The sequence below is a fragment of the Lepidothrix coronata genome, unplaced genomic scaffold (assembly GCF_001604755.1).
Source record: "Lepidothrix coronata isolate B3197 unplaced genomic scaffold, Lepidothrix_coronata-1.0 Scaffold28, whole genome shotgun sequence".
NCBI classification, from domain to species: Eukaryota; Metazoa; Chordata; class Aves; order Passeriformes; family Pipridae; genus Lepidothrix; species Lepidothrix coronata.
This window is the reverse complement of record NW_016690208.1, coordinates 3,740,203-3,755,100: the sequence shown is the minus strand read 5'-3', so window position 1 is coordinate 3,755,100 and position 14,898 is coordinate 3,740,203. Positions and strand designations below refer to the sequence as shown.

The 14,898-nt window shown below is 48.8% G+C and overlaps 1 protein-coding gene across 1 annotated transcript in view; it reads left to right on the top strand.

Annotated features, from left to right (window-relative positions):
• Nucleotides 1–14,898, top strand: part of VAV2 (vav guanine nucleotide exchange factor 2) — a 130,598-nt gene that overhangs the window by 16,697 nt on the left and 99,003 nt on the right. Inside the window, exon 2 of the mRNA XM_017809922.1 lies at nt 14,231–14,347. Within this exon, the coding sequence (XP_017665411.1) occupies nt 14,231–14,347 (117 nt within the window). The remainder of the gene's footprint in view (nt 1–14,230; nt 14,348–14,898) is intronic.

Genomic DNA, 14,898 nt, shown 5'->3' with positions numbered 1-14,898 from the left:
GTCCTTGCATGTCCAGACAGTTTTCAGCCCACTAGAGCAGAGTGGGTGGCTTTGGAAGGAGACGGAGTTGAGCAGCTGAGCTGGGGAAGGAACTGGATCCTTCTGCCAGTTCCCCTCCTCACCCCTCTGGCTGAAATGCAGCATTAATGGTCCAGCCCAACATGTCCCTGGGGCCTTTTCTCCACCCTCAAATTGTACCAAATTAATTAGACTGGCACAGCAAAAACAATGCAGCCTTCCCTGATGCTCCCTGCTCTGCGAAGGCAATTACACTCTTACACAGAGTTTATTTTAGATATTCCAATTAGGAGGGTACTGTCTGGTGTAACTGCTCCTGTCTGGCTGGTAAATACATCATTAAGTCCTGTTTCATAGAATCACAGACTGGTCTGGGTTGGAAGGGACCCCAAAGCTGATCTTGTTCCAAACCCCTGCCGTGGGCAGGGACACCTTCCACTAGACCAGGTTGCTCCAGGGGAAACGCATATCCTGGGGAAATACCTGTGTTTGACTAGCCCCAAGTCAGTGCAGGGATGGAGAGAGGCAGAGTCAGCTCCCAGAAATAACTGGATTTTCCCGTTGTCCCACAGGGAGACATTCCAACTGAGTTTTCTTGCTTAAGTGGGTGTAAATCAGGGGGAGCTGCAGAGTCACAGGAGTGTTGATGTTTGTTATTAATCCACACACTAAACTTCCTATAAAGAATTTAACAGAGCATCATTAAAAAAAATATGAACACCCCCCCCCAAAATAATGTTCTTCCGTATTTTTGGTAGACTAAGATATATCCCTGCTGATGTGTGTTTAGTCCCTATTAGTCTGGCTCAGAAAAGAAGACTTGCCTCAAAAAAAAATCCGAAGCCAGATCTGGAAACTATTCAGTCAAAGCATTCCAGAGATTTTGGGAGGATTTCTAACCCCCTTTAGCCTCAGGTGCCAGCTTTGGGTGCACTCCTGATGTGTTACTGGAATAGATGAGTGTTATGAGCTGCCAGGAGTGGGATGTGGGTGTTAGATTAGAGGGTCCTGTTATCTCATTATACTCCCCAGTATTAATTTATAAAAATATCCAGAGCCTTATTTCCCGTAATCACTGGGATCTGTTCTCAGTGATGGTTTTTATGAGCTGGGGGCCTGACCTTTTTAAGCAGCTTTACAAATTGAGTAGCCAGTAGATTAATTTTCTGTAGCCTGTTTTCATCGTGCAGAAGAGGAACTGCACTGCATTGCTGTGGCAGTAAATTTTGCCTTTGGAGCTTGGGAAGGAAGGAAAAAATGTTCCAGATCAGGTAAAAGTCACATTCTCAGAGAGAGGTTTAAATAAATGGATCAGAAATGAAGCTCCCCTTGGTTTAATTCAGTTTAAGGCTCTCCCTCAAGTGGAGGTCAGGGATGAGGTTGTGCCCAAGTCCAGAGAGGTTTGGAGTCTGTGGCCAGAATTTGATGGTTGAGACTTTAAGCACTGCAGAAAGATCTTTAATTCATTGTGGTAACAAATCTTTTAATGCTTTAGGAAACTTTACGGACCAGAGTTAATTTTGGCTGGAGTCTCTCATTAAATTCTGCTTTGCAAAAATAACTTGAAATGGGAAGTAATTTCCTTTTTGTTGCATGTTTTCTTCCCGTGGTGTGAACTGGGATCGTTAAGCTGTGTTGGGCACGTGTAAGGCACGGCAAGGCACCTTGTGCAGAACTACCTGTGGAGCTGGTTAGGACAGCTCTGCCTCTGCTGTGGCTCAGAGCATCCTTTCCACAACTGGAGATTCCTTTAAATTCAGTGCCAGGGCTGAGGAGTGATGGCTCTCCTTCTGCTTTCCACCTGCCTTTCATTACCATGTTAGAGTGAATGGAACGATGCTTGATACTCTGTAGTAAGGAATTAACACCTCTCTCCACAAGGGCTAAAAATCCTTAATTGAAATCTTAAAGATAAAATACATGCTCTAATCTTAAAAAAAACCCAAAACAACCAACCAACATTACAGTAACGCCAGCAGCCTCCTCACCCTTCCCCTGATCGAAGTTCATTCTGATTTTTATCTCGTGCATACATTAAATATGATGGTTAATCTTCAGATTTCCTGTCTTGGCCTCCCAAGCTTTGTGATACTTACAGTTACTCTTCAGTTAATTAATTTCCTTGCAGTGTTGAAAGGGAGAGGAACCGATACCCTGAATGCAAATGGCCAAAGGCAGCATGAGGGGTTGAGGCAGTAAGAGAAATGGGGGTTCCTGTCTGTGTTCGTGGATGGGTTTTCCTTTCCTCATCCACAGAAATGGAGTTGGAGTTGACAGGAGAACGCCAAGTAGGATTTTGGGATGTACTCTGAAACCTACTGATGTCTGAAGACTCAGGGGAGACCTGGGAGGGCCTGAGTGCCCAGCTGTGGGTTCATCACTTGAAACATTTTCTGTTAGTGAGGGGAAAGTATAAAGCAGGGGGGGATTCATCTAGGCTGTTTCTGCCTCCCCCTTTCCTTTTCCATTTTAAAATGGGTGATTTATTGGCTGTTTTCTCTTGGGCATGGCTGATGGATGGGTGATGTGGGGTGGCAGGGGCTCTGCCAGACATGTGGTGTGTCCCATCCATGGCTCCAGCCTCATCTCTCTACCCCCTTGCTTCTGTAGAACAACATCTGTCTGTCTGCCCTTGGTCCTGGATCTGAAACACAAGGACTAAGGCAGTTAAGCTATAAAACATTTTATTTTTCCTTCCATTAAGACCTTTCTTTTTTAATAACCCACACCAATTTTCTGTGCCTTGCACTGTTCTAGGTAGGCTGTCACCCTGCAGGCAGAGGTGCTCCCCACTCCTGCTGCTCCATTTCAGGTTCATTTTGTGCAGGAGAAATTCGGGGCTGGAAAACTTGATGAGCCTCAGTTAAACTACTGGGGAAAAACAAAACCCCTTCCTGTTCTCCAGCTCACACTGTCTGTTCACAGCATTGGTTCTTCCCAGTAATGAAATACAACAAAACACTTATTATTTAAAGCCGAGGAGAAGAAGCTCTGACGACTCCGAGGGCCTCGGGGCTGCCTGTCCCTCCTCGGTCCCCAGGCACAGGCAGCCCCCAGATGCTGGCACAGGCACCCCAGGGCCCTTCTCCCAACTCTGCCAACCTCTGGTTCAGCTGCTGCTGCTGCCCATAGCAGGAGATATGATGCTCAATCCTTCCCCATCACCCAGAGGGCTCAGAAGAGCTGCTGTGCAGTGGGTGCTCCCTCCCCAAGCAAGGTCTGGCTTGTTGATCTTGTAACACATGAGGTTTTTCCTTAGAAATTCCTCTTGAATAAGAGGGTTTGTGGGGCGGGTTTGTGGGGCAGGTCTGTCTTTTGTCTTTCCATCTGCCTGCTCTTCCCACCTCCCCATGCTGGGAGCTGGTGCCTGGAGGAGCAATGCACAGGTTGGTTGGCCCAGGAACACCCCATGACCCCGTTTCTGCTGCTTTTGGGGGTGAAGAAGCTGCTGAGCTGCTCCAAGACAGCCCCATCCCTGCCATAAGGAGCTGATGCAGTGCAGAGCCCCATGTGCTGCCACAGGCATCCAGAGACCTATTAAAAAGAGCATTGTGGGCTTAATCTTGTAAAAATGCAGCTCAATTTCATATGCAGGTCTGCACCAGTTACCCGGGACGTGAGAAATAGTGTTCTGGCTTTAATTCCTTCTTTAGGAAGGAGCTGGAGGGTGTCTTTCAGCCTCATTACCTGGCATCATTAAGAGAATGTTCTGAGTGTTTGTTTTCTACTTTTAAAAAAGCCATCCTGGCCCCTGGTGTGACATTCAGGGGCTGTTTTTCACCAAACCCACTGGCCTGGTTTCTAGCAAGGCTCAGGGAGTAGGTGGCAGCCTGGGCAGCAGTCCAGGAGGGTGTAACACAGCCTGGGTGTCAAGGTGTCTGCCAGCAGCCATCACCAGGAGAGGGTTGTTTCCATCCTTTAGGGTACAGAGCTCTCTGCCAGCATCACTTCTGGGTCCTGTGGTGATCTGGAAGCTGAACTATCATCTCCAGAACTTGTCTGCAAGACAGGACTCTGCAAATCTCAAAACAACAGAAGTTTGCAGTTTTCCCAAGCTGTTCTTTCCTCCATCACCAGTTTAAAAGGTAAAAGCTGCACCAAAGGCAGCATTATAAATATTTCTCATGGCTGAGTGTTTGCTTTTCAGTGGTGGTTTCCCTCTCTGTGATACACTGTGATACTCAGTGGGATGATTGTCTTGGGTGTTCCTTTTGTTTGGCGTTTCTGCCTCCTGGCAGGTAACCTGGCATGTCTTTAAGTGAGGAAAACACATTTAGTTGTAATTGCAGAGGCTTTCTGAGAGTGAAGGGAGTCTAATTGGAAGCGAGTCACCCAACATCATGACTGTGTGTAGAAAAATTGTATCTACCCGTGATGGATGATTAATGCAATGTCATCCACACAAGCTCTTCCCAGAAAAGTCTTTGGGATGCTGGAAGATTGCATGCTGGTGGTCTGATGGCAGAACTTGTGAAATAAGATTTCTTGAGGTGTTTTAAGAAAGGAAAGCATAGGGTGCCTGCAGTGAGGCTGGTGGTGTGTGCACTGAAAGGAGGATGTGCCTCTGTCTAACAGTAGCAGCTGTGGCACCATCAGCTCAGGGTGGTCTGGGGATCACAACAGGTTTGGTTTGGAAAGGACCTTAGAGCTCATCTCATTCCACCCCCCTGCCACGGGCAGGGACAGCTTCCACTAGACCAGGTTGCTCTAAACCCTGTCCAACCTGGCCTTGAACACTTCCAGATATTGATGAGTATTTTAAAACTGAGACTCCTATCAAATCAATGTAAAGGCCTTCAATTCAACATATTTGTTTGGTCATTATTTAATAACAACCTGCTTTGACAATTTTGCATAAATGACATTGGAGTCAGCTGTAGCAGGCACCTACCCCATGGTTCACTTCTGCCTCCAAAGTCTCAGAGCTTTTCTCTTCAGCACTTACATAGGGCTGCTTGGTTTTAGGGACAAAAATGAATTCCTTGAATTAGCCCAGGCTTGCAGGCTGCTGCCTGGGGCGTCCTCCCTCAGGTCTGGACCAAATACTTGATGTGACAGGGCCTGATTTGCTGACTTGGCTGCTGTTGACTCATCTCAGAGATGCACTGTAGCTGTTCTCACCACTGCCCTGTCAAAAGTTCATCACGGTCCGATTCCCTGGGCCAGCCTGGGGAGCAGGGGAACAATGGCTGCTTGGAAAGTTCTCTGGAAGCGTGTCATTGCAGTGTAACTCTATATAGGGTTATGCAATTACTCACTTTCCTTAACAGCAGCTGAATGGTCTGTTATAATTTGATTGTCATGGTTCAGGTCAAGTCCCGTCTTAGAGCTTTGGGTTGGCCAAAATGTTTTGAATTTTCTTTGCCTAAAACTCAGTGCGTGGGAAGGTATCTTGTTTCTTGACCAACTCTAATCACAATTTTCCTTTTCCATCTTATATCTGTGGTCATGTTTTCTGAGTGATGAAGTTTGAGCCATGGTGAGGCAAACACGAGTTTAGGACTTCATGTCAATAGTATGAGCCAAGACATCTCTTTTTTTTAATTTCTTTTCTTTTTTCTCCTTTTTTTTGGGGTGTGTGTGTGGTTTTTTGTATTTTTTTTTTGTTTTGTTTGGTTTGGTTTTGTTTTGGGTTTGTTTGTTTGTAGGTTTTTGTTTTTAGGTTTTTTTTCCCCTTTCTTAACTGAGTTTTCCTGGTGGAGCTGCATGTCTTCCAGCAAGAATAGAACAGGGCTGGATTTAATGCATGTGGAAGGGGACTCTCAGGGTGCCAAATGTGGACAGATTGAGCAATCCCTCCAAGCTCTCCTGCTCCCAAGCTTTCTGTAGTCTCAGATCCAGTTGCTCACTGAAGCCCAGGCTGGATTTGGCAGTCTGCTGGTAGGGATGTGGAGACACCCCAGATGTGGGATGCAGGAGTCAGAGCTTCCTGGATACTGTGGGAAAGTCCAAAAGAACCACTTTTGATGTATTTGCTGTGGTACTGATGAACCTTAGAGGGTCCAGCTGGGTTTCTCCTCTGAAGTGGGGTGCTGATACTTGGTGGTTTTCTCACGCTCACCCATAACTCAGGATGCAAACAGCCTCTGCTCCCTGCCCTGCCACCCCCCAGGAGATTGTGGAGACCGGGGCCATCAGAGAGGGCTGTGCCCACCTGATTTTTCGAGAAGCTGTTGTGATTCCTGGGAGTGGCTCTGCAGATCTCTTTCGTAGGGACATCCTGAAAGGTAAATCTCCGAAGTGCAATCAGCAGCCCGACGCGATGCAGGGATTTGACTGGGGTTTTCTAAAACCTCAGCGGGTTTGGTGACACAAACCTCAGATTTATGGCTGGGGTTCGGACCAGCGCTGAACCTGTTGGACCCGCTGGATTTTGGGTGGCTGGGCTGTCCAGACTTTGGCTGTGGGATTAGGGAATTTCAAACCCCGTGAGCATCTCTGATAAAGCGCCCCAAGGCATTGCAATTAAAGCCCTTCCCTCAACAAATTCCGGCTTTCTCAGCGGAGCCCCGCGTTTGCAGCCCTCCGAGGGCTCCACAAAGGAGGGAAGTACTGTCATCGGCGGCAGCTCCGCCGTTTTCTTTGGGAAGTTGCAGCTTCCTTCCGCTCATTTAGAGCCCGTGTGTGCCGCTGGGTTGACCCCCCGACGGCGGGACGGACAGACGGACGGAGCCCAGCGCTCCCCCGGGGAGTCTGCGGGCTCCTTGCACGGGCTCTCACGAGCTTCTCCTGCCACCGGGGAGGGCTCAGATGTGGTTTTGAGCTTTGGGGAGGTCATCGCTGCTGTTGGGAGTTTGGCTCCGAGGACACAAACATCTGGGCTCCTCTGTGACGTCTTTTCCCTTCTCCAAACCGGGGGATGTTACTCGATCCTTGTCCCCTCCTCCAGCCCCGCGTTATCTTGGACTCATCAGCTGCCTGATGGGGGTTTTAGCCACGCTTCTGGAATTCTTTCTCTCTCTCTCTCTCTCTCTTTTTTTTTTTTTTTTTTTTTTTTTTTTTTTTTTTTTATTCTGAAGAAACCTGCGTAATGAAGGAAACAAGCCTGGCAGTCCTCAGGGAGAGTTCAGGAGTCAGCAAAACTTGCCTTGGATAAAATAGGATGAGCTCTCACAGCCCAGGGAGGGACAATGCTGCTCCCCTCACACAGACTTCTGCAAGCAGAGCCAACACATCTATACATCCTCAAGATATACTTCAGTGTGTCACTGAACAGTTCTTGGGCACCTCTCACTGACTGGGATAAATAATTTGACCCTGTGCTCTGTCTCTTGTTCCTCTCGCCTCTTCCCAGCGTCTGCCACCACGGAGGTGTTTGCCACTGGTCCTCACCTTGTTCCAGTAGCTCATGTCTTGTGAGAAATTCAGGCTGGGAGCTCTGGTTAATGTTTGTGCCCACTCCCAGCAGTGCTGGGAGCCATTCCTCTGCCTCTAGGACTGAGGTTTGAGACTTCTGGGTATTTAATAGGTTATTCCAGAGCCTCTCTTTGTTAGTTTTTATTTTATTTTATTTTTAGTTGTTTTCACAGTTCTGTGTATATTCTGGTTTCCAGTTCATGAGCTTTAATGAGGTTATCTGAGAGACCTCTTCCCTTTGAGCACCCATAACCACAATGGGAAGTTCCCATAAGGTAATTGGAAGATCTTTGTCTGCTTGACCAGTTCAAGAGTGATGATGAGCAAAGGTGTGAGGACGTGGGGCTTGGCAGCCTGTCCCAGTGTGCTGGTCTGCTGCTGGACAGCCTCCCTGGATCTGTGGTGTGCTTCTCTGGGGCCAGGTGTGAAAGGTTTGTAGTCCCTCTGAGGCTGATGCTTCTCACCAGGAAGGACCTTTGCTTGCTGTGTAGGTTTGCCTTCCCCCAGTCCTCCCAGTGACCAGCTCTGGGTGTTTGCTAAAATAAATGGTTGCTTTCCCTCAGGTACTCTCCTAGGGATAAATCTTGCTTGTGGGTGGATGTGAGGAGAAGGAGAAGCTGTGGAGAGGTCAGCCCTCATCAGTGTTTCAGGCTCATTAATCAGCCTCGCTAAGTGGAATTTGCCCAGCCCGGGAGCCCTCAGTGATGGGAATGTCTTTGAAAGGGGGGGGGGAAATGATAGTGCTAAACTGTTTGAGAAATAATTTCGTTCTCCACTTCTCAATAGATAAATCTGGTGTCCAACAACCTGAAATTTAATCTGTCCATCTGAAGTAATTGATGAGCTGTGACTTGAATCCAAATGTGAGTGAGAGGGGGAATTTTCTGCAGGGATGTTTTGCACTGTCTCTGCGGCTGCTCATCTGCACCAGAGACAATGGGGTGAAGCTGGGGAGGAACAAAGCCAGGAGGAACAAAGCCATGGGAGATTTCGTGCTGCTGGTGGGAGTAATACAAGCTCCACTTGTGCTTTTGACTCGTTACTGCTTCTGAAACTGTCCTGGTAACACCTTGATGTAAAGGTGAGCTGGATGGGGCAGAGCCGTTTGGAGAGATTAGATAAAGCTTGTGATTTGCACAGCTTTAGGTCACAGAATGTTTTGGGTTGGAAGGGACCTTAAAGACCATCTAGTTCCAACCCCCTGCCATGCTGAGTTGTTGGCTGCAGCCCTGTAGTTCCCGCTGGGTACTTGGATGCTCTTGGATTTTCTCTCCACTCTTGCTGTTGGAGCAAGCCAAGGGAGTTTTGATGCTTCTTTGCAATGTCAGAGTAGCTCGGGGGAACTCGGCATGACTTGGAGGAGGTGCATCCTTCAGCCTTCTATAGAGGTTTGCACCGTGGGATACCCATTTCCCCACTGATTGCTGTTTTCTCAACAAGAGACCCTCCCTTCCCCGTTTGCAGAGCCTGTGATAAGCAGATGCTCACAGCTCCCCCCGTTGAGGACTCACTTTTCTCCTGGTGCTTTGCAGCGGTGCCGGCAGCGAGATAAGAGGAAATCTGACATCACGGTCAGGAAGCGCTAAAGAAAGTTACTTTCGTCATTCGTCAGCGGGTTATCTCGAAAGGCAGAGCTGCAGCATTCCTTGCATGCTGCAGGACCAGTTTCAAGCCCACAGCTCCTCTGGCCACAGCTCAGTGCGTGGCCCTGTGCCCAGATGCCCCGTTTGTCACCGTGTGCGGCCCCGCTCCCCCCCCAGCTCTAACTCCGACCCCCCGCAGCTGCTCCCTCTCCAAAAGGCCCTTTCCAAAAAGCTGTGAGCTGCTGCACGATCCTGCCCTGCCAGACAGAATCATCCCCTCCAGTTTCTTTCCTTTTCCTGTGTTTTATCACGTTGTTAAACGTCTCTTTGGAGACTCCCAAGCCTTGCACCTCCCTCCCTTGTGCCATCCCAGCTGCAGGGAGCAGGGACTGCTCTGCTCACGTGAATGTCCTCCAGATCCCACCTGGGATCCCAGTTTGGTTGTTGAGCAAATGCTGCTGCATTCTTCCAGCTTTTAGTCTGTCTCTCTGCCATCAACAGGCTGCTCAGGAAAGTGGAGTCCCCATCCCTGGTGGGATTTAACGTGGTGTAGATTTGGCACTTAAGGGACATGGTATAGTGTTGGGCTTGGAAGTGCTGAGTTAAAGGTGTGACTCGATCTTGGAGGTCTTTTCCAACCTAAATGATTCTGTTTTTCCTTTAACAAAGCCCCTTTGGTGGGAGTCAGGAGCACATGTGGCCTTCAAGCCTGCCATCATCTCTGCTGAGGCTGAGAGGGGACTGTTTCCAACCCAACCCCGAGGTGCTCGAGTAGGTGGCTCTTTTCTGGTGAATTTGCATTGGAAATGGCTGCTGTCTAGTCAGTGCAGGTGCCAAGGGTGCCCAGTCATACGGGGACCGCAGGGAGGGGTGGTGGCTAACGCGGGGGCGTGGGGAGGAGTGAGGTGCTGAGCTGCCCTGCACCCTCCCCTGGGCTCCCCTCCCACCCCCAGAGCTGGAGTTTCCATCTACAGAAACATCTGACCTGCCCTTCCTGCCCTGGGGTGCAGCAGCAGAGCTTTGGGATGCCCAGCTGCTGTGGGATGGCTGGGCATGTCCCCGCTAAGCTCCTGGTGTGCAAAGTGGATTTATTCCAAGTGCTGGAGTATCTGGAGTAATCTCAAACACCCAACTACCCCTTTTTTGTTCTCCACTGAAGGCATCTCCATTTCTGAGTTTGCAGGACAAGTTTGAGTGGCATGAAAACTCGGCAGCAAGACCCTTTGTGTGTCTCTAAACTTACTGAATCCAGTAAAAGAAATAGGATCATAAAAACCCTCTTTAAAAAAGGACATCCCAGAAGCTGCTGAGAAGCTCCCAGTGCATCCCAGGCATTGGGGTTGTTGGCCTCCCCGTGTGCAGGAGGAGGGTGACTGTGGGCTCCCAGTGGGACCAGTGGCTGAGAGCAGTTTTTAACAGTTTATTCACTTCATGACATTGCAGAGTGGTTAAAAATAAGTGAATCTGTTCTGAAACTGAGTGAGTGCAGGTGATGGGCCCCTTCTGCCTCCACTGCTGCCTCTCTCTAATGCTGGTTCTTTAAAACCCTCCGAGGATTGGGTCAGAACTGACCACACTTTTCTCATCTCTTGTCAGCCTTCAAGGTATTTTGTTTAACCAGATGGGTTTCTTGCTGCTCCCACTGCTTCCTTGCTCTGGCTTGGATAACTTCCCTCTCTGAGCTTTGCAGTGCCCAGGATGCTCTGCCTGTGCCAAGGACTTGTGCCATGGCTGCTTTTGGAGCCTGGCTGGCGGTGCAGTGGGAGGTGCTGGTATCCATGGAAGTTGCCATAGTCTCGGGTCTGTTTCTATGAGCATCGTGATTGCTGGTGGTGTCAGTCCCCAGAAGCCATGGCTGGTGGGTTCCAAGGCTGTTTTGGATGTGGAGGAGGGTTATGGCAGGGCTGGGATGTCCCTTGCACCGAGGGATCCTGCCTCAGATCCTGCCTCAGTGACACTCTCGCTCGAAGTGTATAAATGACACCATTGATTTTTGGGCCTGACAGGTGCTGAATGAGCCCCATGGAGAACATTGATTTCTCTCTCTCTCTTTTTTTCCTGCAAGATGTCTACTTGTCCAAAGGTGTGATTGACTGGTGAATAAAATGGCCTGGGCACAGCCCATATTAAATTGTAGCTAATTTTAACATGTGGCCGTTGAGTAACAGTATCGAGCCAAGAATTCGTGATCCTCCATCAACAGCAAACTGACCTCGAAATGCCAAAAAAAAAAAAAAAAGGTGCAATATAACACTTTGCAGATTGGTGAGAGAGAAATAGTGCAAGAAATTGTGCCACCAACACCCACGCTGAGTGTACCCACCTGAACTTTGGGTGGGGTTGAAACCCACCTGCAGTTGTCATTCTGAGTGGAGGCTTTTGTTGTGATCAGTGTGGTGGCCTTGCTCTGTTGCCAGCTCCTTGCTCGTGGAGGGGGACTGTGGTTTCTTGCCTTGGTTTATTGTGTTTTACATCAGGCCTTTTTCAGCAACTCTTTAGATTATGGTTCCTTCCTCGATGCTCGTCCTCTGCCCACACTCAGCGCCTGGCTGGCTGTGTGGTGGCTCTTGGATGTCACCTGGAGCTGCAGGAGGGCACTGGTGCTGCAGCAGGCACACTGTACTCATTTAGCAGCTGGTGATGAGGTGGTTCTAGAGCTGAATTGGATGAGCAAAATCAGCTTTGGCCTTCAGTTGTTTCACCAGCACAGGTTGCCCAGAGAAGCTGTGGCTGCCCCATCTCTGGAAGTGTTCAAGGCCAGGTTGGATGCGGCTTGGAGCAACCTGGGCTAGAGGAAGGTGTCCTTGCCTATGGCAGGGGGGTGGAACTGGATGATCCTTAATGTCCCTTCCAACCCAAACCATCCTGTCATTCCACAAGTCTGTGTTTTGGTGCTGCCCAGCCTGGGATGAGCGGGAGATGAGGAGGGAATGCTGCAGAAGGGCAGGGCGGTTCTGCAAAGGAAGTTTGCGTCTTGCCGTGTGTAATTGTGGCTATAACCTGTGTCATTAACTTTCAAAATTGGAGGCTTAAAAGGATTTAAAATAAACACATGCCTAGAAATTTGAAATCAATGAGACTGCAGTGCAGCAGCACACACGGCCCTGCCGCAAGCAGCCGGTTTGCCTGGGGTGTAAATTCTTGCAGAGACCCAGAAGATAAAGTTATGAAATAACCCACGTCAGCAGGAGAGGTTGTAAAGCAATTCCGAAAAAAACCTCTGTCTAGACACTTATATTTACTGCAGTGTTTATGTGAGATAGAGGAATGCCCTAGAAAACCAGATTTGTTTTCAATTTCTGCCTCTGGCACGTGCTTGTCTAATGAGAAAGCTCTGATGTGATGGGACTGTCCTGTGCCACCCCCTGTGCTGGGGGAGCTTTACTGTCACTCAGCGGCCCCATGTGAGGGGCTGGCGTGGGGGAGAAGGGTAAAAGGTTATTCCTTTCTTTGTGTAGGTGAATCAGCCTGTTGTTAATGAGGTGGTCTTGCTAATCCACCTCTGGAAAACCCATCTCTAATCCCAAATGCGGTGATAACAAGCTGCACTCTGGTCGTGTCTGTGGAGATACGATGGCCCCAAAGACTCTGCTTTGATTCGTTTAATTAAAAGAAAATTAAGCTGTTTTTATTTTGCTTTGAACTCTGGGTGAAGTTTGCGAGCAGTGTCTTTGTGGCGTGTATTTGATGACAGCTTGGGGAGCAGAGATGGTGCCATGTGACAAAACCAGGCTGGGTGAACCCACCCAAAGGCAGCTTATCACGTGGGGGTGATTCACCCCTTTAATGGATTGATTTACTTGGGATTCTCACATGTTTGTTAGGTGTTTGTGAGGAATTTGCTGAGGGGAAAAAAAAGAGTTGCTTCAAAATACGGCAATGAATTGAAGGTATTTTGTAACGAGGCTCCAGAAAGAAGGGAAGTTAATTGGCTGGCTCAGCAGTCAGCCCATCCTGATGAAGGATGGAGGTGATGCAGCTGCAGAAATGAAGCAGATTTTTATTATTTTCCTCTTAGCCCCTGCTGCCAGGCAGCACCACTGGAGCGAGACTGGAGTCCCCAGACCTCAGAATCCCTGATGCTCCCAAATAAACAACCAATTATTGCTGTAGTCAAAGACAGGATTTTCTTGAAAGAGAAGGATAACGTTGCTCTGCCAGTTGACCTCCCTGAATAATCAAGGGTGGTCCCTGGAGGGCTGAGGCTTCTGCTTCTTCAAATGGGCCAAGGTTAAAGATGAGCAAAGCTTTGTGGAAACAGTCTCTGGTCTTGGGGACAGGATCTGGGTTGGGTCAGGAGCCTCAGGACTGGCATGGGCTGGATGTGGCTGGTTTGTGTTTTTGTCAGTCTGTTGGTGTTTATGGTGCCTTCAGCATCTGGGAGGTGTGAGGGTCAGGGAGCAAATGGTACTCGAATAAATTGTCAGTCGTTTCATACCCCAGAGCAAAAAACCAAATTTTCAATGTCCCAGTCTTTTTTAGGGATGTGTGTGTGCATGTGTGTGGATGTACAGCACTACACACAAGGAGTCTTGGAATCAGGGAATGGTTGGAGTTGGAAGGGACCTTATAGATCATCCAGTTCCAGCCCCTGCTATGGGCAGGGACCCTTCCCCACTAGACCAGGTCCAACCTGGCCTTGAAACACTTCCAGGGATGGGGCAGCCACAGCTTCTCTGGGCAACCTGTGCCAGAGCCTCACCCTCACAGGGCAGATTTTCTTCCCAATATCCTATCCAACCCTGCCACCTGGCAGTGTGAAGCCATTCCCCCTTGTCCAAAGTCCCTCTCCGGCCCCTTTAGGAACTGGAAGGGGCTCTTAAGGTCTCCTCAGAGCCTTCTCTTCTCCAGGCTGTAACATGTGCCCCTTCTGTAGGGAACCACATGTAATCATGCTGGAAGTGGTTAAAAGTTCAACACTGGCCTTCTGTAGATCATCAACTGTAATTTATATTTTTCTTCAGCCTTTAAAGGGAAGTGTCCTGGCTTGAGTTCTCCAGCCCTTCTGCGCTGTTACCTTGTGAGAAATTTGTTTTTCAAAAGGGTGTTTTGTTTCTGCTGTGCAGCTGAGAACACAGGAGCCCTCACAGGGCACCCTGAGTCTGACATCTTCAGCAACAACAAATAAACTTGTGCCTGGCTTTCCAGTGCAAGTTTCTAAGTCCCTGTTAACTTGTCTTGCACGTGAATTTAACTCAGTAAATCTCAGTTGCAATTTGTGCCTGTGTCCTGCTCACGTTTTCCCTCCCCCTTTTCTCTTTTGTTCTCCCCAGTTTCTCTGTTTGAAGAACATCCGAACCTTCCTGAAGGTGTGTCACGACAAATTTGGGTTAAGGAACAGCGATTTGTTTGATCCCTTCGACCTCTTCGATGTGCGGGATTTCGGGAAGGTAAGAGTTAATCCTGAGCTCCTGGGAAGTCATGCTTCTGGCACTGCTGGTCCTCTGGGCCTGTGCTGCTGCTTTTGGGTGAAAATATGAAGGTTTTGTGGTTTTCTGAGAAGCTTCTGCACCCTTAACCCAAGGATTGAGCACCTGTTCCCCCTGCTCGTGGTATATTTAGGGGTGGATTGTGCTGTGTCCTCAGTGAAGGGAGATCAAGCCTTCAAGCTTTCTGCTTTAGATTACAATGTCTCTGGGATCAGACTCTGAAGTACATGAAAAATGTCTTTTTTTGGGGAGGAGGAATTAGACCTTTCACAAGGTCCAGACCTCTCACAGTCCTTCCCCAGCTGCTGCCACCTCTGCAAAGCAAAATAGCTTTGCTGAAGTCACCATCAGTTTTGTCATGTGGCCAGTGAGTGTCTGTGGGGGTCAGGGAGTTTGATGCCGGGGTGAAATGAGTGCCCTGAGTTTCTCAAAAATGTGTTTTGCTGTAAGTGATGGCTGGCACCAAATTCTGAACAAGACCCAGCTGCAAGGGAGGAAAGCTCTGCCTGATT